The sequence below is a fragment of the Artibeus jamaicensis genome, unplaced genomic scaffold, assembly GCF_021234435.1.
Source record: "Artibeus jamaicensis isolate MK-2021 breed Jamaican fruit bat unplaced genomic scaffold, CSHL_Jam_final contig_718, whole genome shotgun sequence".
In the NCBI taxonomy this organism is placed as follows: domain Eukaryota; kingdom Metazoa; phylum Chordata; class Mammalia; order Chiroptera; family Phyllostomidae; genus Artibeus; species Artibeus jamaicensis.
In genome coordinates this window covers 1,612,283-1,634,250 of record NW_026521936.1, presented here as the reverse complement: position 1 = coordinate 1,634,250, position 21,968 = coordinate 1,612,283, and the positions used below count along the sequence as shown (strand labels likewise).

General features: G+C 43.2%; 1 protein-coding gene and 1 non-coding gene across 2 annotated transcripts in view; both read right to left on the bottom strand.

The window, feature by feature from the left end:
• The window catches only part of CNTNAP2 (contactin associated protein 2), a 1,645,556-nt gene that overhangs the window by 491,014 nt on the left and 1,132,574 nt on the right, over window positions 1-21,968 (bottom strand). Inside the window, exon 13 of the mRNA XM_053671916.1 lies at window positions 19,347-19,547. Within this exon, the coding sequence (XP_053527891.1) occupies window positions 19,347-19,547 (201 nt within the window). The remainder of the gene's footprint in view (window positions 1-19,346; window positions 19,548-21,968) is intronic.
• On the bottom strand, window positions 5,870-6,015 carry LOC128628382 (U4 spliceosomal RNA). Its single transcript, XR_008392771.1, has one exon. It is a non-coding gene; the product is annotated as a U4 spliceosomal RNA (small nuclear RNA).

Below are 21,968 nucleotides of genomic sequence, written 5' to 3'. Positions count from 1 at the left end.
TACTGTTCTTTGAGCAAGAAAACAGGTTAATGAACATCAGGTTACCTAGTGAAGTTACTCTTATGTAAATATTAATTTCCTTCTTTGTGTATGGTAAGGAAATTTAACAACAGATAGTGTTATTTATACACAGCACTGTTGGAGTAGCTGCTTCCCCTGGTAGCATCCCAGTAACTGGACACTAAGATCATACATATGCTTTGAAGCCAGAGGATGACTCTTATTCCTGCTTTTTGAAGAGAGGATGTCGGTCCCTGAAATGAAAGATGGCGTCTTCACTTTCTAGGGCTTCCATAAGAAATTTCCATAGACTGGATATGTTAAGCCACAGGATAGGCAAGGCAACCCTAATGTAACACTTAAACTTCCTTTTCATTGTTTTCTCCTTATAGTGTAATTATAAATAATTACCCTACTTGATTGGTTTACAAACAGATATCTTCCAAGTCATATGTAAGCATTAAGGCATGTTACTTTTTCCCATTACAGAAGTAATTATGGGAAATCTTGTTTAGTACTTCTAAAATTATATCTCTATACATTATAGATGAATATATATGCATTCCTACCTCCTAAACAAAATGGAAAATTTGTATTCGTTTAATACTGTTAATGTCTTAGAGATTAAACAGATTTTAGTGCACAGAACACTGGCCTTTCTTGTTATTCTCCACAGAATTTAGCAAAGTGACTTCCATAGAGTCCATACGCAGGGAATATTGGTACAAAGAATTAATGAGCTGCGGGGTGGAGGAATGGGTCAGTCAACACATCCATATTTAGAAATAAAGGGTTTTAAAAAGCACAACTGCTTTTGTGTTTATAATGCACAGAACCTAATAATTCCAGGGTACCACTCCATGAGGGAAGCACAATTGAAACCCATCTCCTACAAGCAGCCAAGTTCTTGGCGAGGTTCCTTTTCCCATTCTAAGATGCCTATAAATTATAGTTCAAGGGAAAGAGTGAACTAGACCTCCCACCACACTTAACCTTGGTCCTTATATAAACAGAAGCCAGAAACCCTTCTGGTATGAGGTCACCTCCTCTCCACAACACAGTCCTTGAACCAAGGGGACTTTATTTAGCTTAGCTTCCCCTCCCCCTTTAACAGTACTGTAATAGTGAGGTGATTTAAAGGCCACCTGCAAAGTGCCTTTGAAACTGGAGTACTCAACAGGGCAAAACTCTAGACCCGAATAATCTTCTCTTTTCTACAAACTCAAATACATCACAGACTTTTTCAGGAGTAAAATAAAAACATCCCCAAACCTATTGCGGTCATATTCAAGTGGATCAAATTTGTTGGCTTTCCTTGGTCGGACTGATTTGCTAGGTAGTTTCAGGTGATCGGGAGATAGAGGCCAAGAGGCTTATGGAGATGTTACTGAAATGTTCTACAACATTAGAGAAATCGAACGATTGCACTGGCCCAAAGCAATGGAGGACAGAGAAATAATGAACTATTAAGCTAACGAGTTAGCATTAGTAGAGAATCCTTCAGCCGCATTCTGAGCAGGTGATTCTCGAGGTAAGATGTATCCGTTCCTCACTAGCACTCGTACAAGTGCCATCTGTTTCTTGACGGTATCGCTTATCTCTTCGCAAAAAAAAAGAAGCCTTTGGGGATGGTAGGCCTGATGTTCTGGGCTAATTATGAATTAGGTTATTATATCTTGCTCAGCTACATTTCCCAACTCATTTTATCTGAATTTCCTGCCTCACCCCTGCACCTTAATTTTATTCCCTCCTCTAACTATTGCCAGGAGCTGCATGCACTGTTAATCAACCCCTCAATCTAGGAGCAGGTGTAGGGAGTCTCCCATCCCATCCGAGGGCTCAGGGACTCCTGATGAGGCGGGATATTGATACAGAACCAGGAGTGTTGTTTGTAAAAGGCAGAGGGTCCTTGAGGAGCAGGCAGGGGCTATTGATTGGGCAAGGTATCTGATACTGCATTTACATTCAAGAAATCAGATTTGGGGGCTTTGTGCATTTATCGTAATTGACATAGACATCCCTGGGTATCCTGGAGAGATACGTTGAAAACTTGCCCTTCTTGCCAGCCCACGAGAGCGCCAAGCCATGGGTGTGTCTCCTGAGAGGGTCAGGCTGACGGAGCACGTCGGGAGAGGGTTTTGGTACTTAAATTAGTGACATGGATGTGGAGGAACAAACGGCTTTGGTGACTGGGATGTAAGTCCAATCTTTCATTAGGGCAGTGTTATGTCACGATACAGGCTGGAGACCAGAGGGGGCTCATATCAAGCAGTCATTGCCAGAGAAGAGAGAAGAACTGGAAAGGTCACAGCGGAAGACTTCTCTGCAAAGCCCAAGGCAGCAGGTGCACCACTAAACTCCACCACTGGAGCGCTCCACTCGCCTCTGTGCCCCAGCGAGGACCTCAGGGCACAGAGAGGGGCTGACCTTTACTGAACTGGCCTAAACACCCCTCGGGCCAAAACTGTTTCTGGAAATAAGAAACATAGGGCTTAATGGTAAAATGCAAGAACGTTAGAAAAGAGGAGGCACAGAAAGAAAAATGACACCAAATACGCAATAAAAATATCTGGGCAGAGAAAACACCAGAATGAGTGAAGAGTGAGGCCCCGTTCGTTAACCGGTGTCTGATATATGTGAATGGCTGGGGGAGGAGGGCAGGGACTGGGACAGAACAGGGTCTGGAATTCACACAAATGTCGTGAGGACACAGATTTAGAGTAGGTTTATCACGACTACAGCCAAGACGGCAGCACCTTGAAGACAGGTGTCTGGAGATGGGGACTTACTGTCTTACTATGTACGTTTGCTGGGAAGTGGGGGGGACAGGCGGGTGCTGACAGGGACCAGTACATGGTTCCATAAACCTCACACCTTCCTGAACAAAATATATATTTTTCAGGGCTGGTGTCAGGCCTCATTGGGTGACTTCAGAGGCTCCCTTGTCCAGTTTCTTGTGCTCTCCAGGCGGAAGCTGTTAAGGACGCCTTCAACCAGAGATCACTGCCTTAACAGACCTGGTTCATTGTTAACCCCCCAACCGAAGTGAATTTAGTGCCTCACACAGAGTAGAGGGTCAATAAACGCTGGTTCAGGGAATGAATGAAAGAAATGAAGGAATAAACGAGGAACTTCACCATTAAATAGGAGGACTTTTAAATGCAAAAGTCTAGGTACAAGGTGGTGCGGGGACTAAAACCTATTTATACTAAAATTTAATTAAGCAGCCCATGTAATGCGTCTGGCAGTAGAGTCTTTCCCATCTCGGCAGAGAGGATTTTAAAGCAGGACAAGGAGCACCAGGGCTGACGTGGAACTGGGGAGAGTAGCCACAGGGAGAGCAGGACCCTGGCATATGAGTCATCTACCAATTAGAGCACCAAACTTTTCCTTCTTTGGATAAGTGGAGTGGGACAGAAACCAGGTACCTTCCTACAAGAAAAGAAAGTTCTCCCTCAAAACAGGACTAAAAGTGCAAAACGAAGGGGATAAACGCCTGAAGATAGATTTCTCTGAACAACGCCTTCAGGGCTGATCTATCTCCCACACCAGTCTGTGCGTGAGTTAGAGCTGCGTTTGGGGGTCTGTGTGGTCCTGAGCAACGGACCACCACTCACAGGGGCCCTGCTGTGCATGGGTCACAAAGGAACCTGAGGGTTATTTAGAAGAGAGGCACGGAGATATCCAGGAATCGAAACCCCAATGTATTAATTAGCTTAAGTATCACTTTACATTCTGAAAACATCCAGGTGGGCTCTCAGGAGAACCAATGGATGGGAGGGAAGGAAGCTATTTTTATTATTGGCAAATGCTGAGACAATATTTGTGTTTTGTGATTTTGTTTTCCACCTCATTTCAGTGTCTTTGTTATTCTTTCAAAGCCATCTCTTAGGGGGGAAAAAGGCATTATGCAAATGCAGCATCCAGGAAGGCTTTGTCTTACATCACCTCATTAGGCAACGTCTTGGTAGGTTTCTGCAGTTCTTTACAATGAAATCCATTCCGCTCTCTCTGTTTCCTTCCCAGGGGTAAATCTGCTGTCAATCTTTAATGAAATCTATCTGGCTACAGATTAATTGTATTACTCTCAGTCGTTTGTATCTCTTCTGGGCTGGTTTTTCTTTTTTTTTTTAAATATTGTATGATAGCTTTCCAGTGGCGTTCCATACACAACACACGTGGCTTGCATTTAGTATTTTTAACAATAACACGGAGAGATAACAAGGTTTATTTACCCCATTGTTTTTTTTTCCACCTTGGTAGTATTTGTTATCACAGAAAGCTTCCAAGAAGTAAATGGTTTGACATGCCATAAGACTCTCTCGCTCTTTTTTTTGCTGAGCAAATACTTCTTCCTCTTTACAGTCAATTCCAAACTGGAAGCTCTAATACAAAGAAAATGATGAAAATGTCTGTAAAAGCTACTGAGAAGTATTACGTCTGCCCATTCCATTTGATGCCCAGGGGGAGCCAAAATTCAGGATTTGTGGGAATGAATGCAAATATCTATCATCCCCCCCCCGCCAGAACTGGAAAAAAAAACCATTAAAGATCTAGTTATATGTAGGTCTCATCTATTCAGTCTACGTGGTTTCCATTCTCTTTGTTTTTCTTATTTTTTGGAAAGGAAATTCTGTTATCCATGTGCAATAACATAGTGCTAAAAACATTTTTTGCCACCAAAATGTAGGGTTGGAAAGAACTCTGCGTAATCATCTCTGTTGTTTCAGGTTGTCAGTGTTGGGGGTCTGGGGGCTTCATTGAAGCCAGTAAAAAAAAAACCAAGATTGTCCTCTGCAAGTTAAACTAAAATATCAATACTTACCCAGAGGTTTGGCACAAAAAAACCTACAAAGAGACTCCATGGCTCCCAGACCGGCTGGCAGGGCTCCCCTGAAGTCTGACTGTATTAAACGGAGCCACAAAAACCAGGTCAGGGGCAGGAGGAAGCTGGATAGAGAGGCCAACGCGGAGGCCGGAGGAGCAGGAGCAAGATGAACTCTGTCTCCAACTGCAGCCTAGCCAAGGGGACCCACGGTCCAAAGGGCCTATTCCCTCGCTCTCAAGTCTCCATCCGCTCCTGCGCTCCGGTTCCACGCTCCAGAAGCCGACATCTGATGCTCAGGTGGCTCCCCGTATGGTAACCTTACAGAGAAAGGGTCGGCAGAGTGGAGAACCAAAGTCCCCAGTCCCTCCAGGTGTACATTCTTTCATTACAAATGGATACACTGCCATCCTGGCTCCCCGTAGAGATGTAGAAATGTGTCAAAATGTGCCGTGCATGCCATTCTATTCCTTCACCGCAATCGCTCTTCTCATTCTAATATAGCGGCGTGTTGCTTGGAGATCTCCATCTCACAGACTCTGATTATATGTGAGGTCAGACTTCAGTGTGCCGCTGGATCAAGTTCTATCAAAGGAATGTGACTTTGAATGGCAGAAACCTCATTAAAGGACAGTCAGCTGCCTTGAGGGACAGCCTTCAAGCCCTCTCCATGGGACGGAAGTTCAGCCACTGGAACGGGACCCAGCAAGCTAAGTCTCTTTCCCGTTCTGAGACTTCCAGACATTTCATCTCCCCTATCCGGAGAAGTTGCTTTAGAAAAGAAACCTCGACTAAATCCTTTCTCATAGACGTGAAGCCCCATTTCTTTGTTTTCCTATTTTCTCATTAAAAATGAAGTTTCCAAGGCAGTCCAACGTTATTTTTATTTTCTCAAGGGCTCCTTTTTCTAGACCTTTCTCCTACACATGTAACCCCAATTATATCTGTCCTCCTCAGAACATTTGTTGTTTTTTTATCTCTCTAAGCCATGTCTGCACGTTTTATACATTCTACTTGCGTTGCACTGGCCCTAGTGGAGGTGATACTCAGAATAGAGGGTTGGCCAAAAAGTTGGTGTAGTGTCCTCTGCACGATGGCTCTCCTAGGGCTTTGCTGCCTGTGACTTTAATTAGCAATAATCGTGCCTCAGCTAAACCTCATTGGCTACGGCCCTGCCACTCCACAAAGCTTAGTCATCTTTCACTTCACCCGAAACAGTTTTGTTGGACTGTATGGTGACCGCTGTCATAGCAACATACGCTTTTTAAAAAACTCATCAAAATGGGTGGATATTTTGTAGTCATTTTAATATTAAAGATGGAAGAAAACACGCAACGTTTGGGGCACAGTTTGCTTTATTATTTCAAGACAGGTAAAAACACAACAGAAATTGAAGAGATTTCTGCAGTGCATGGAGAAAGTGCTGTGACGGATCGAATGTGTCAAAAGTGGTTTGCGAAGTTTTGCGCTGGAGATGCTCCGTGGTTGGGTAGGTGAGATGAAGTTGACAGTGATCATTAATTGAGAACAATCAATGTTATACCCAAGAGAGATGGCCGACATACTCAAAATACCCAAATCAATAAAGTTATCGGGGAGAATGAAAAATGTGTCTTTTATTGTACCGAAAAAAACTGAATAGACTTTTTGGCCAACCCAATAGTATAAAATCAATACTGAGTGGTAGTAAAAAATCCAATTTTGAAAAAAAAAAAAGGCTTCTATATCTCTAGACTATTTTATCCGAGATGGGTTTTTAATTCACATTTAGTCTATGTTGCCTTACATCTTCATCTGCCATATTTGAACAAAGGCAACCCCTCCGCACTATTCTTGATAAAATGCTCTGGTTTCAGATGTATAGTATCGAGTAACATTTAGTTTTAATTTTTGCTGCCTTTATCACTTGTAATCTCGAATGCACTTGTAGTTAACAATTTAGTAAATTACAGTCGGCTCTTAGTTGTCTGCAGCCTGAGTATTTTCCCCACGAACGCTGTTTTCGCATTGAAGAGCAAACATGTATTTCATATAAGCAATTTAATTTGTTTGCATTTCACATACGCTCTGGGTAGTGTTCCTTTCAAGAAGTCTGGGCCACAGAGTGCGGAAATCCATCCGAACTAGCCAGTTTCTCGTTTCAGGAGCATTGCAAATGGAGGAATCTACTGGGGTAGGTTGCTTTTGGATTCATGGAGGGGCGTGTGTGTTTGGGTATTTGGTATGTATGTATTTAAAGCATATGGATACACTGTATTATCACAGGACTATACGTACGGCACACACCCCAGTGGGTGAAATATACACTCAGTGTTTTGCTTAATATGAACAGTATTTATTCTAAGAACGGGAGAAAGAAGAAGAAATTGCCTATTGGGTAGAAAGAGGAAAACAAGTCATTTCCATTAAAGATCTTCTAACTTCATTATCATGTTCACAGTGCATTTTTAGATATTGGTTACACTCGTATCTAAAGAATTTTAAAAAACCAGCCCAAAGCCAGACATTAATTTTAAATTAGCTACTATATCAGTGTGTCTTTTGTTGCCTTTTATTAGTTTCAATAACACATATCTGGTGATTCCGAAAGTCAAGTCATTTATGAAAGTATGAGATTCTGTGTGATGACCACTCACTTGGGAAGAACACAAACGTGTGTCTTACTGCTGTGGTTGACATGGCAGCAGTAATACTTCCTATTGTTACATCAAAACCTTGGAAGTTACTCCTACCAGTTCTCTGCAGGCAAATGCCTGGTCAGGGTTGCTGAAGCTGAGATCTCAATCTCTCTGGGATGACGTGTTAAGCCTTATTTAGTAGAGTGAGCGTCCCAGAGCGCCGGTCCTTCTAATTCTGCTGCTTTGATTGCCTTACCATTATGGTTTTTCAAAGAAAACCAAAAATATTTTTTTGGTTTCTAAAACTTTTACACAGCTGCCTTCTACGAAGAAAGGTGAATTGACTTTAATTTTGGATAAGGAAGTTCACAGGATTTTTATAAAGATTGTGAGATGCTAAATGGAATCAACAGTCCTGCCGGACAGTACCGCTGCATGGGCTCTATCTTCCCAGGTTTCTTCCTGCCTCACCCCCCTGCCAGCCCCTCCCCTCTCCCTGCACCACGCCCCCCACGCTGCGTCCCCTCCCTCCTGGCAGGTGGAGCCACTTCTCCCCGTCCTCTCTGCTTTCCCCTTGAGAAAATGAATCTGCACAGGTTATCACAGCGTCAGTGCCCTGTGCCTGCCCCTGGGGCACTGCCCCCCAACCCCGCTGGCAGCCCCCCCTCCCTTCCCCTTTCTAACAGGGTCTCCAAACAAACTGTCAACAGCAGATTGATAAGGTAGGGAGGGGACCCTGGGCGGGTTGCAGGCATTAGGCTTAGATGAGCTCGCGTTTCTTCTGAAAAGGTTTTTAAAAAAGGAAACACCAACATTTTGTTTCCTATCTAAAGTCTGAAAAGAAGCCCATAACCTTTTGCAACATTTTCCTATTTCATCAGCCTACAGTGCACCTGCTCTATTTGAAATTCCTTGGTATTAAAAAACAGGAAAGTCAAGTGCTCTACAGAAAAAAAGGCCTGTTTTTTATATTTTCACATCAAATGTTTTTCAATGTGGTTCCAAAAACACTGTCAACTGAACCATAGTTTTTAATATACTTCTTAGGGTCCAACTGGGGATATTGAGGAGGGGGAGGGAGGTAAGATTTCAAAATGAAGCTTTTATTAAAAAAATCTTTTCAGGCCTGTTGCTTAACAAAAATGCTTCAGCCTTCATTTGTAATGATGCTGGAAGCACATAGTAGTAATTCTGCAGTCTAGAAAAATGAGAGAAGAAGAGAAAAATTTGCCAACTGATTGGCTTATTAGGCGACTCCATTTTCTCTTTCTCTCCCTTCCTTCCTCCATTTCTCCTTCTCTTCCTCCCTTTTTAAACATTCGGTATAAAAATGCATGAGTTCTGCTCTAGCTGGTGTGGCTCAGTGGATTGAGTGCTGGCCTGTGAAACAAAGGGTCACTGGTTTAATTCCCAGTCAGTGTACGTGCCTGTGTTGTGGGCCAGGTCCCCACTAGGGGGCGTGCAAGAGGCAACCACACATTGATGCTTCTCTTCCTCCCTTCCCTTGTCTAAAAGTAAATAAATAAAATGTTTTAAAAAATGCCTGAGTTCTAGAGGCATATACACATAGATTTTAATCTTTGGACTCTCAACATAGAATTTACTGTCATTTTTTTCCTTTTGTGAATTTATTAACCCTTCTGAAGTTAAGTTTCTTTAGTTAAAAACTGGAAATACTGATGTATAACTTACAAAGTTTTGGGGGTGTACTGAATAAGCCAATATATGTAAATGCCCATAGTAGGAAATTAATATTAATGCTATTCCCCCCTCTATTTCATAAGCTAATATCATAAGCTAATTGGGAGATAATGATTTTGTAAGTATTATTTCTAACTATGCAGAGGACAGTGTAGTTCGCCTGAATTCCAAGTCCAACACCAAGGGAACAGAAGCCATCATTTCCTTTCAGAGAGTTTAAGATATGGGACAAAGGTTGACGTACCTATGGCATTCCTCGCCCACTAACACTTTAAAGAATTACTCGCTGGCTCACAGATGCTGGTTTTGATGAGTCATGAGCAAACACAACAGGGTGACGGACTCCAGGGCCATTGGTGACTTAGTGTTTTAGGGAGGTTTTGTCATTCACCGGTGGGAAAACAACATCTTGGAAAACATACAGGCCTTGGAACAAAATGTATGTGTCATTTCATTTGTGGGCAGTTCTATAAAAATGAGTCCTTTCAACTAGATTTCGGTGAGCTCCTTTAACTTTACCCTTACTTTGCACGGTGATGGGATTTGGTTCAATTATAAGGGTTAAAAAAAACCACTGCAAAATAATGGTGATGGTGCTAGAACTATTTATTCTGCAGCCTCCCTTAAGTTGTTCTTGGATAAGGGTGTTCTTGTTTGGATCAATGGGGATGGTTCCCTTTAGGCAGAGCTCCGGGCCAGTAATGACTGAGTCTCGCGGATACAGGCCCTCTTGGTTAAAATGCCGAATAAAAATATCTACTTTTTTTTTAAACAACAGAGAAAAGAAAAATCTGTATTTTAGACTTATTTCCCTGAGTAAAGTTGATCTCAATTCACTCAAATTGCCATTGCGACAACCAGACAAAGTGACATTTTTCTGGGCAACGCGACACCAGAAAGGAAGAGAAACGAGAAGGAAACAGCCCTCGACTCCTGCAGCAGGTCGAGCTCACCTGTCTGCGCTGACACAGGGGCACGTGTAAGACCATGGAGGGGACGCAGCACGGCTGCTGCAGAATTTCTCAGTTGTTCATTTCAAAAATAACCACTGCTGGCTGTGATGGTCAGTTTTATGTGTCGGTTCAGCAAGGCACCCAGTTCGTCAACCAAACAGCAATGCAGGTGATGCTGTGCAGGGATTATACAGATGTCCCGCAAGGCCTTTCGCACTTGACCGTTGGGTAAGAGTGACTGTGCCAGATGATCTGGATGGGCTGGTTCAATCGGTGGAAAGGCCTCGCGGGTGAAGGTGAGTATTCTTGAAGAAATTCGCTCTGGGCTGTGTTCCCTGGGTGCCGGCCTGCCCTTCCTGACAGCGGGCCCCGATTTAAGCTTGCTTAGCCACACCTTACAATGGCACAAACCTATGCAGTAAATCTCTCAAGATGTATCTTTCACTGGTTCTGTTTCTCTGGCTGAACCCGACTGATACATTAGCCAACAGAACTCTAAATCCTATCTGCTCTCATCCCTAGGGTCCCCTAGACTCCTCCCTCCAGATGCAACCTGTGCAAAAGAGGGGAGGAGGGAGGGCCCAAGGTGAAATACGCATACCAAAGTTTTTAGACATCACTATGAATTCCATCTGTTACCCAAGATGTACCAGTAAAATCACTTCAGTTTTTAAAGGCAAATACTACACAAAAAGTAATCTGTGACTTTTTTTTTGTATTCTCAAGGCATATGGAAAAGTATTCTGTATTCACTAAATGTTTGCTGAATAACAGTTACTAATATTCTAGATATTTCCAATGGGTTTTTATAGTAAAACATTGATTTTTTTTTAAGTGTCTTGTTTAGGAGAAGTATTTTTAAACACAATTTATAAAATCGAATCAATTAAGTACATCCTCACTTTAGGCTGTCATTACAGTGGCTAATTTTAAAGATACATATATAAAAATATTTCTTACATGATCTCACCTGTAAGTGGAATTTCGTCAATAAAACAAGAAAATATAGGCAGAGACACTGAAATTAAGAACAAACTGACAGATGGGAGGTGGGAGGGGATAATGGGGGGAAGTGGGGAAGGGTCATCAAGGAACATGTATAAAAGATACACAGACAAAGTCAAAGCGGATTAGGATCAACGGTGGGGCTTGGGGGGAGTGGTGGGGGCAAAATGGAGGCAATTGTACTTGAATAACAAGAATATATATATTTTTTAAATTTCTGATTTAAGTACAGGAGGAGACAGATTCCAGATGCCACAGTGGTATAGGACTACTTCAGGGTGTCCCTTCCTTCCTAGTTTAGTCATTACAAGAACTAAGCCACACACTAAGGCACTCCCCCCCAAAAATGGCAGGAATAAAAGTCGTCATCACCGAATTTACAGAAAGTCAACGTTTTTCAAAGACTCCCCCAAATGCCCCAAAAGTTGTCAGTACGAAGCGCAGTGCCGGTATAGGAGAAGTCAAGCTATCCTCAATACATTTTAGCTGTAGCTTAATTTATTCTTCCGACTTGCCCAAAGGTCACTTGGCTAAGAGCATGTCTAATGATAGAAAAAAAAAAAAAAGGAATGACCAGAGGGAAAATGTTCTTCCCTGGCGGTTGAAGAGATGGGTGGGCACAGACCCTTCGGGCCCAGGGTTAGCAGGGCCTCCCTCTGCTGGCCTGCACGCGCGGCTTCTCAGAAAGATTCGTGGTCACACACGGGTGTACGTTTGCACCCAGCTTTCCCTCTCGGGGCCATGATGACCTTCAGGGAAGTGATTCCCCTCTCAGAGCTCTATCTTGCAAAATGGAGATAATAAAATCTACTTTGCATAACTTTGAGAGTTAAATGAGATAAAATGTCAAGAATGGTATTGGTCAATAGAATTTAATGAAAATCTGTGCCCTTTATCTCCCTTCTCAAAAGAGCAAGGTTTAGTTTTTTCTTTTTACCCCCCCCCCCACCCCAAGGCAAATTCCATACTCTCCTCTCTCCTGAGGCCTTTTCTATTCCAGTTCTGTCTTATATCTTTAACCTCATCCTCTCCGCTGCGTCCTCCACTTACAAACCTTAAAAATACCCACAATCCCAAACCCTTGCTTTGGCTCTGCCTTCCGACTGCCCAGCGATTCTGTATCCAGCCTGCCTGTTAGCATCCGACTGTTTGAAAACCTTCACTGTCTCCCTTTCCCATTGGTTCCTCGGTGGCTCCGCCCACCAGACCCCACCAGTGCCCTCCGGAGGCCAAAGCCAGGCACTGGCTTCCTGTCTGCACTTTCTCACCGCTGATGACACCTTGGTTCTGTGTGTGTGTGTATGAGTGTGTGTGTGTGTGTGTGTGTTTTACTTGTTTGCTTATTGTTAAACACTTATTTCCCTTAGCTTCCCCACTGTAAGACTCTCCTAATTTGACTCCCTTCCTACTGCTCTGATCACTGCTTTTAAGTCCCTGTAGTTGGCTATATCTACTCCTTCAATCACTTAAAATATTTGTGTGTGTGTGTGTGTGTGTGTGTGTGTGTGTTTTTTTTGAGAGAGAAGGGGGAAGCAGAGAAAGAAACATCAATCGGTTGCCTCCCATACATGTTCCTCCTGGTATCAAACCCACAACCATGTTATATGCCCTGACCAGGGATTGAACCTTTGAATGATGTGTATAGGTTGACATACGGACCAACTGAGCCACACCAGCCAGGACTCCTTCAATTGCTTGCTCATATCCATGTTTTCTTCCCTTCTGTGTTCTTGTCTTGCTCCTCCCGTGAACTCTCTGAGTCATGGATGCATTACCACTGTTCACCATCGCCCACTCCATTTTCACTCCTGGGTGCACGGGAAGGTCGCATTTTCCCCTTCCCTGAAGTCACTCCACGCATGAACCATCATGAGTCCTGTTGATTCTGCTACCTGAACTTCAAAACAGGACTCTGTCCTCCCAGGGAACCTTCCTGCCATCTAGTCTCACCTGCACTGAGACAGACATTGTGTCGATGGTCGCTTCACACCAGCTCCTTCTTTCCTCCATCCTAGTCTCTGTATCAACAGCCAGAATCCCCCGCACTCAGAGTCATCCCTCTGCCCTTCCCCTGAGATTACATGGAATCCTTAACCTCACTCAGAGACCGGGGTTGATCTTCTCCATCTCCTTTCCACTCTCTGTCTCCCTCACACTCTCTATTCCAGCCGTTTTGACCTCTCTATTCCCTTCCAAGTGCTGTGTTCCCTGACCTCCAGCCTAGAATCACTGCTCTTTCTGGCATGTCTCACCTAGAACTTCTCCAACTCCTCTTTCCGTTTAGTTAACTCATATAAATCCTTCATATCTCCGCTTACACATCACAATTTCTGATACACAAGAAACAATACATATTTACAGGTTGATTGAGTATCTCATCCATTACTCCAGTTAATTCTTTCATCACCTCCAACCCATAATGTAAAAGAGCCTTTAACTATTCTCCCTGTGACCACTCTGTCCCTTCGAATGACAGTATTTTCCATGGAAATTCTAGTTGTCTAGGTGTAAAGTAATACTAGATTTAATTTTCTAATTTCACCTTTTAGTTCTTACTATCTTCCTTGTTTATTCCATTTAACTATACCCTCCAACTTTAGTACAATTATTTAACACAATAATGAATTAGACAAATGATTAATCTTTGGGTTTGTATACTAGTCACCATAAATTTCATTTATTGAAAATGCTAATCTTTAGTTGCATTCAGGCTATGTTTTTGTCTATTCTATTTCCAAAGTTAAATACCATGGTTTCTTATCATGCACAGCACAAACTTGGATAATTCACTTTACCAAAGTTTAGATATTTTTTCTAACAAATGGGTTATAAATTATAATGCCAGAGTCGTGTTTTCTTGTCTTTTGGATACCTCTAAATCAAAGTTTAGCATCATGAAAGTATATTGAATTTTACACAGCTTACTTTACAGGCAAACACTGTGAACAGAACTCTTTTTCAATAGATACAAAAATCTAATAGTAAACTACCCCAAAGGATGGATAATTTATAGTGCTTCTTTTAACAAAAGAAGCAATAAAACTATGACTTGTGAGAACTAGACTACAATGAGAAATTAAAAGAAATGAACCCCTGAAAAAGAATAAAAATAATGGTATCATCAGAAAACAGAAACTATAAACATTATGCTGCCACAATTAAATAAATCTTTATATATGTGGGGAATAAGTACTTCAGCAGAAAACTCTTAAGCAGTAATGATTTGTAAAATAAATACACGACTACTGACTCTGAAGATATACACAGAAGCATTTTAAGAGCAGGCTGTAGGTCCTGCGGAGATACAGAGAAATATTTTGGCCATCTAAAAGCATTAGGATTACTGACTGAGACTCCGCCCAAGTGGGATCTAATGAAACTTTCTCTTGGTGTCTAATTTATCAAATTGAAATTCTTGGGTATTTATTTCGGGAGCAGATTTTATCATTTAAGGATTCCTGCCATTCATCAGTTCAGGTATTATTACATTTGCAGTTCTGGGGATATAAATATAACATGCTACATTTGGGGGGTGGTTAGATAGCCATTAATGGTTTTCTCTGGGTAGAAATAATCTCTTCATGCCCAAATTGGTATGCCTCATTCCAAACAGGTTCTTCTATGAAATAAAATAACTTTGAATTGCTTCTATGTATTTTATAAAGTTGATTAAGGAAAAATGAATTAATAACCACATTGCAAGAATAGAGATGGCCATAAAGAATGGCAAAATCATTACCTTAAAAATAGATTCCAGTTTTAAACTTTGTAGTAATAAAAAAAAGAGATAACATTATAAGTCATATGTTACTACCCTTGGTAAAAATTGTTAGAAACCAATAATGAGTAATTCTACATTTATTAATGATATGGTACAACCAAACATCTATCAAAATAAAAATGAGGTCCATATGTGTATAGAATCAACTCTTTATCATAATTATCATTAGAAGCTACAGAGTCCCAAATGAAATCTTTGGGTAAGACTCTTAAAAAAAAAAAGAATAACATTTTAAGTGCACGGCTATTACAAACTCATTTGATATTTGTTTTAATTGCCATGACTATAATGAATATACTTTGTATTCAAACAGATGTCACAAGTACTCCTACAGAAGTTCCAATATAATTCAGTCTTAGTTAAGAATGAGTAAATGGATATTTAAAATTCAACGTTACCAAGAAGGGGAAAGAGAAAAAAACCAATTACAACATCAGCTTCCTAAAACAGCAAATAGATTTTTTTAAATTAAATTGTGTTCTTTCTTATTTGGACATAGACAGAATACAGTAACACAGGAAAACCCGTTATACCAATCAGCACTTTTCCTCACCTCAGTTGTTCTTCAGATCAGTTAGCCCGGGACAGAAAAATCTGGAGTGTGAAAAATGACCCAGAATGACAGGCTGAAATTCTCATGACATTATTTAGAGATTGGTCAATGTCAAAAGATTTAAAAAATACTACTATGCCAATTTATGCTAGCTGAAGGAACAGATAATTACATAAGCCATTTCATTTCAATTGGTTAGATAAGTCCTAACATTCCCTTTAATCTTCCCCTGCATGGAGGACTGACTCCTGATAATCTAAGGGAGAGAAACCTTCGAGGCCAGAATGGGAGACAATGTTTGTCAATGTGCTCGGGGAATTACCCAGGGATGGTCGTCGAAAGCAGACTTTCCGGGGCCCCAACTAAGTTCTCTCCAATCAGAGTTCTGGCAAGAAGCATTTGACGAGCCACCCAAAGAACACTCACGTCGTGCCCACGCTTGTGTAAAAGCCACCACCTGAAGAAGGTTTGCTGAGGTCCTACTAAAACTATATATTTGTCACTTCATTCCAATCACTCAATATTTATTAAGTACTGATGCCATGTGAGTGAAAATTTGATACATAGCACATGTCCAAAAAAGGCAAGAAGCATATGATAAACTGATTGTCGAGGTAAATTTATTAAGGATAACAGTAATCTACAACTATTTAGAGACATGTATCTGAATGTCTGGGAACACGGAGCAAATAGCTGTCGCAGACTCTGTCCAGCAAAGTCCACCTGTTGTGGTTTACGACAAGAATCAATGCAGAGGCGACAACACCCCTGTGTGGAAAAAGGGAACAGGCACGACTACTGTCTCAAGGGGAGAGTGCCTATGGTGCCTCGGCCACTCCCTCAAGAGGGGAGTGCCCCGACCCTTGCCTAGACAGACTTTTATTGTTTTCCTGGGGTCTTACATCAGAGAAGGATTTATTATCTATCACACAGAATATTATTGTCTACATTTTAGGTACAATCAAGGAAATAAAAATAACATGCAAAGGGGAATGATGATGAGCTCATTAGCTCTGTCCTTGGGAGAACTCATACAGGCTTTGGAAGTTACCTTGAAGATAGACAATACACATTTGTTGCTTTAGACCAGGGTGATGGAGTGTTAGCAAGAGCAAGCCATAACAGTCTGTATGCATTTTCTAGGCCTGATTCCTACGGGAAAACTCGGTTTGAAGGTCTGGCTCCTGCCCACCACTTCACATCTGTAGGTTTTCTGTACAGAGCTGAGTCACATTGGCCAGGCCAAGACAAACCGGTCCCCTACAGATAGTGTTTATGGCGCAGATGAACAATTCACTCTTAATTTCAATACAGTAGTTCTTGCCCTGAAAAGTTATCTTGAAGCTTAAGTTGTGTTTAGCTTGTTATTAGAAATGTATGGGAAGCATTGTTTAGAAAGAAATTTGCCCTGCTCTTCTGAGGTGTGGGTCTCCCAGGTTTTGAAGGTTTTGAAAGGGAGGTGACAGTGTATGAGGCTTGGTGGCTGGGGGCAGTGACGGAGGGTCCCTGAGGGAAGAGAGGAATGAACTTTAAGCGCTAAAAGCAAATTGCTTTTCTTGCCTTAACCTCCCTCTCCAGGTGCCTGACTGCATGTTAAACCCCTTTGAAAGTTGCATTGTGCTTTTTAACCTCCAGGCCAAAACGAAAAAAGTGGAGGCTGACTTTGGAGTTTAACGGAAGAATGGGAGAAAATAAAGCAGATGGTATCGAGCTATTTTTCTGGTCAGCAATTTCCCCTTATCTTCCTCCCCACCCCCAGAGGTGGAGACGAATTGACAGAAATCTTCGAATGAACCTCCATCAAGAGCCCTCACTCACGAAGCTGAGTGCAGACAGGCTGATGAGATTCATTCATTCTGCCAAGTGCCCTGGATTTTTATAGCCCTTGGCTGACTTTTCTGAGTGTTGGAAACAGGAACCAGTCAAAGCTTCTTTGGTACGTGAAGGTGACTGGAAAGACAGTCGGGCTGTAGGGACCCGAAAAGTTCTCCATTGCCCACAGCTGTGCTTCTCCAAACGCAGTTGCTACTGTGGCAACATCAGCATCACTTGGGAACTCAGTGTATCAGTCAGCTCGTGCTGCCGAGACAAAACACTGCAGGCTCTGGCTTAAATAACAGTCACTTATTTTCTAACAGATCTGGGGGCTGCAAGTCCAAGATCAAGGGGCTGGCCAGTTTGGTTTCTAATGTGAGCTCTCTCCTTGGCCTTCTCATTGTGTCCGCACATGGTGGACAGAGAGAAAACTCGCTCGTCCCCTTTCTATAAGACCACTGATCCAATCTAATTAGGAGCCCAGACTCATGACCTCATGCTTCCGTATCTCCTAAAAGCCCCATCACTAATACAGGCACACTGAGAGTTAGGGCCTCAGTGTATGAATTTGGGGGCACACAGTTCATTCCCCAGCACACATGACAAATGCAAATCCACATGTCACCGCTCCAATCTATGGAATTGGAGAAACTCGCGTTGTGAGATCCAGTGGTTTGTTTTATTCATCTCCCCGGGTTATTCTAAGGCCCGTTAAAGGAGGAAGCCCCCAGCTCTGCAGCAGAGCATTCACCGTCCTCCAATGTTGCTCTGTCCCCCCCACTTTTGCTACTGCACTTCGACACAAACTCCGCTTTTGCTGAATGGCGTCCCACCGAGGCCTGAAGGGACCATGTGTTCTGCCTTCTAGACTTTGACTTTCCCTCTTTCTCCCACCTTGAGCCTTTCTGCCTCTTTAGCAAAGCATCACTTCCGCCTCCCAGCCGCAACTGCCTCTTTCTCCAAACGGCAGCATCTCTAATTGCCTGAACAGATCATTTTTAGTTTACAGAGTCTCCTTTCTCGAAGCCCATAGGTTACACGCGTCTGTAATGTTAGCGCAAGGCTTTGTGCACAAACAACACTCAAGTCTTCATTATATTGTGAACTGTGTGGCTTATAACTCTTCACTGTAACCTACAACACCAGCTCCCATACAATGTGATTTTGACCATCAAACAGTCCACTGGTCTCTGACATAATGCCACTTCCAAAGTCGCTTAATATGAGAAAAGAATAATCAATATACTATGTGCTATTTATTAAGTTCTTTTGTGCACCGAGCCCTGCAGTAAGCGCTTGGTATATCACCTGTTTGAATTCTCATAATCACCCTGAAAGAGGCATTCTGATTCCTAGGTGACTGAGAAGATGCTGAACAGTGAGGCGTGAGTTCAGTGAACCCCCCTGAAGTCCCACCACTGGGGGGGGAGGCCGATTGGCTTTTTCTCTGACTCCAAGCGTGTTCTGTCTTCCCCACTGCACCACGGACTGGGCCACGGAGTTTCCTCTCAACGTGGAGAATTCACTGCCACGCAGCCCAGAGCAGACGGCTCTTGTGGTAGAGATGTTTCCAGAATATCTCTTTGCTGTACCATTCACACACACACACACACACACACACACCCTGAAACAAGGCTAAAAGTGGGTGTTTGTGGGATGCACGGTACTGTCCAATGACCACGGCCAACGGAGGGCTCCCGGTGCCAGCGCTGCCCCGCATGGTGCTGACCTGCAGTAAGCCTGTAGCATGTGTTTTCACGTGTACAACCAAAGAGTCTGAAATTCCAGACGCAGTGGCTCGAAAGTCCCCAAGAAGTCTCATAAACTTTTCCCCAAGCAACTCCACTCACACACATACACATATCTGTGTATAAAATCTGTAAGTTTAAAACAACAGAAAATTTTTTAAAAATCACACTTCCTTAGCTGCCTTCCCCAGAAAATAAGCCAATACTCCTATTTCACTTTTCCACAGCTGCCCGCGCTCTCCAGACCGGACTCTGTGCTAACGAGCCACTCCTGTTGGCCGGCTCGGGCCCTTCCAAGCACCAGCTGAGATGGTAATTAAAAGACATGCGGCGGCGGTCTCGCCTACCTGGGGTGTTCAACAACCTGGACATCTTGCAGAAGTAGGAGACGTACTGCTCGCAGTACTCAGCGCTGCTGGTGATGGCGCTGATCTGGTCCATGGAGGCGCTGTACGCCAGCTGCGTCACCGAGTACCTTTCTGGGCCGTGGCCCGGCACCGTGGTCTGCATCTGCAGGTCGTGAGAGACGATGGTCCACACTTTGTCCTCTGTGGGGAGAGAAAAGCCACCACAACGGGCCGTTAGCATGCCCATGCTTCCACCAATGCCAGAAGGTAATTGGTGTTTTTAAAACACTCGCCCACTGGTGTTTTTTCCCTGCACTGCTGTAGGAGAGAGTTAAGGGTAGTGATTCTTAAAGTGACCGCCAGGCTTGGCTCACACCTAAGTGCTGCTTACAGAGACAGAGAGAAAAGGAATCTTATTTTATGGAAAACAAACACAGGCTACGCCCTGGAAATGTAAACGCACGGCCTGAGTGTTTGCTACGTCCCTGGCGTGGGAAGGGAGCCCACTGTGCTCCTGTTCCCACGGACCCTGGGACCCATCACTCCTCGGGTAGACCGGCATTTTGCTCCTTCCGGAGCTAACGCTGCTCTCTCAGTGTGCTGTTTGCCCTGATCGGGATATGTGTTCCTATCCCGTCCACCAGCGTTCATTTCCACCTGACCTTTCCGGTGAAAAGAGACACTGAGCCCTCGGGCCTGGAAACGCTCCGCACAGGTGAGATAAGGCCCGTGAGTAATTATCTCGGCGTTCTGGGCCCTGGAAATGTCAGTGGGTGAAAAGGGGAGGCAGGTATAAGATTGATGTGGCTAAAGTGAGGTCTTGTACGCGTCTGAATTGGAAGCATCGCTCTGTGGCCACGATTCTGATACTCTGCTTGAAGCCCTCTCGGGGCACCTGGTTTTGCTCAGAGTAAAAGTCTAGGGGGTTACAGTAGATGAAGGCCGTCCAAGCTCTGACCCCCTCCCTGTTGCGCCTCCCTCTCTCCCTGCTAAACTCCTTCTACCTTCTTCGCTTGCGGCCACACTGACCTTGGTGCACTCCTTCCTCCAACGCATCAAGCAGGCCCCTCCTGGAGACTTAATACTTGGTCCTTCCTTGACATCCTCAAGACCTTCCTTCTGGTCATCTTTGCTCCAATCAACCTTCCCTTCGCTCCCAGCTCCGCCCACACACCAGCCGTTCTCCATCTCCTTGTCCCGCTGTTTCTCTCCCTAGCACTGACCTCTGACTTAGTGCATAGTTTAGTTCATGTTTTCTGTCTGTCTCCCCACATTAGAAGGAAAGAAGGCAGGGACTGATTTCAATGCTGTATGTACAGTGTTTAGATTAGAATGTATAGTGATTAGCATGTACGAGACCTTCAAAAAATGTTAGTTGAATAGAATGAACAAAAAATAAACATAATACAAATACCTGATATAGAAACTTCTTAAAATCACTTTGGTTCAAGTCTGGCTCTGCCAGGACAAGCCTCCTCTGAGATTCCTCTGAGCAACACTTTCCCTTTATCTGTGACCACCTACCTGCCTCTATAACCCTTTCCAGTTACAACCAGTTACAAGCAATTCTGTCACGGTGCCCCCTGTGCTAACGTATTTTCTACAGGATAGTTGCTTTTCCAGTTTCACGTCTGGCATGATCAGAACTGCCTCCCTCTGGTTCCTCTGCTACAGCTGAGAAGCTGTGATGTCGTGATCCTGCTACTTTCTAACACGATTTGGAAAACAAACCGACAGTCATTTGCATTCAGGCCTGCAGATTTACCACCACCTAATTAAAGAGTCACTCTTCAAATTAGGTTAATTGTATCTCTTTTCTGTTACAATCAGCCTTTGGCATAGAATCCTCCAGGTCTCAAATGCTACTTCCTTTTTTTTTTTTTTAATCCTTACCAGGAGCCTTGCTCTGGAGCACTATTTCAAAACTCTCTTTCTTTACCTCACCTTGGAATAGCATTCGAACCTGACCCTTCTTTAAAGGATAATAAATATATACAATTTTTAAAAATATATACAAAATAATGTTAATAAAGGGAAACAGTAATTGAGCAAATAAAACAAAATGGCCATCCGTTTATGTTCTCTGTCAATAACTGGAAAGACATGAACTGATTTCTTAACATTGAGGAGTTTCTAATATTTTGGCCTTAGTGACTTGTGGGCCCCCAACTCTGCTTCCATCCCCTCACCACATACACTTCAGCGCCCACCCCCTGACAGAGGTGGCCTGTGGACAGCACGGGGGTCGGCCCCTGCACAGTCACAAATCTGTGTCCCCCCCAAACTTAACTACTAGTGGGCCTCCTGTGGACCAGAAGTCTCACTGGTAACACAATACATTTGACGAGCACATATTGTATACGTTGTATGCATTCTATCCAGGATTCTTAACAAGAAAGTAAGCTAGAGAAAAGCAAGTGTTATGACAGATCATACATAAGAGAAAACGCAGTTCTGGTATTTGCTGAAAAAACTCCAGGGAAAAACGAACCCACGCAGTTCAAACCCTTGTTGTTCGAGGACTACTGTGTTTGTCTCACGGCTCCTCGCTCAGTCCCTACTGAGTCCCTGCGCCATGACAGACGGGGACCTCGGCACTAGGGAAACCAGAGAGAAAAAGAT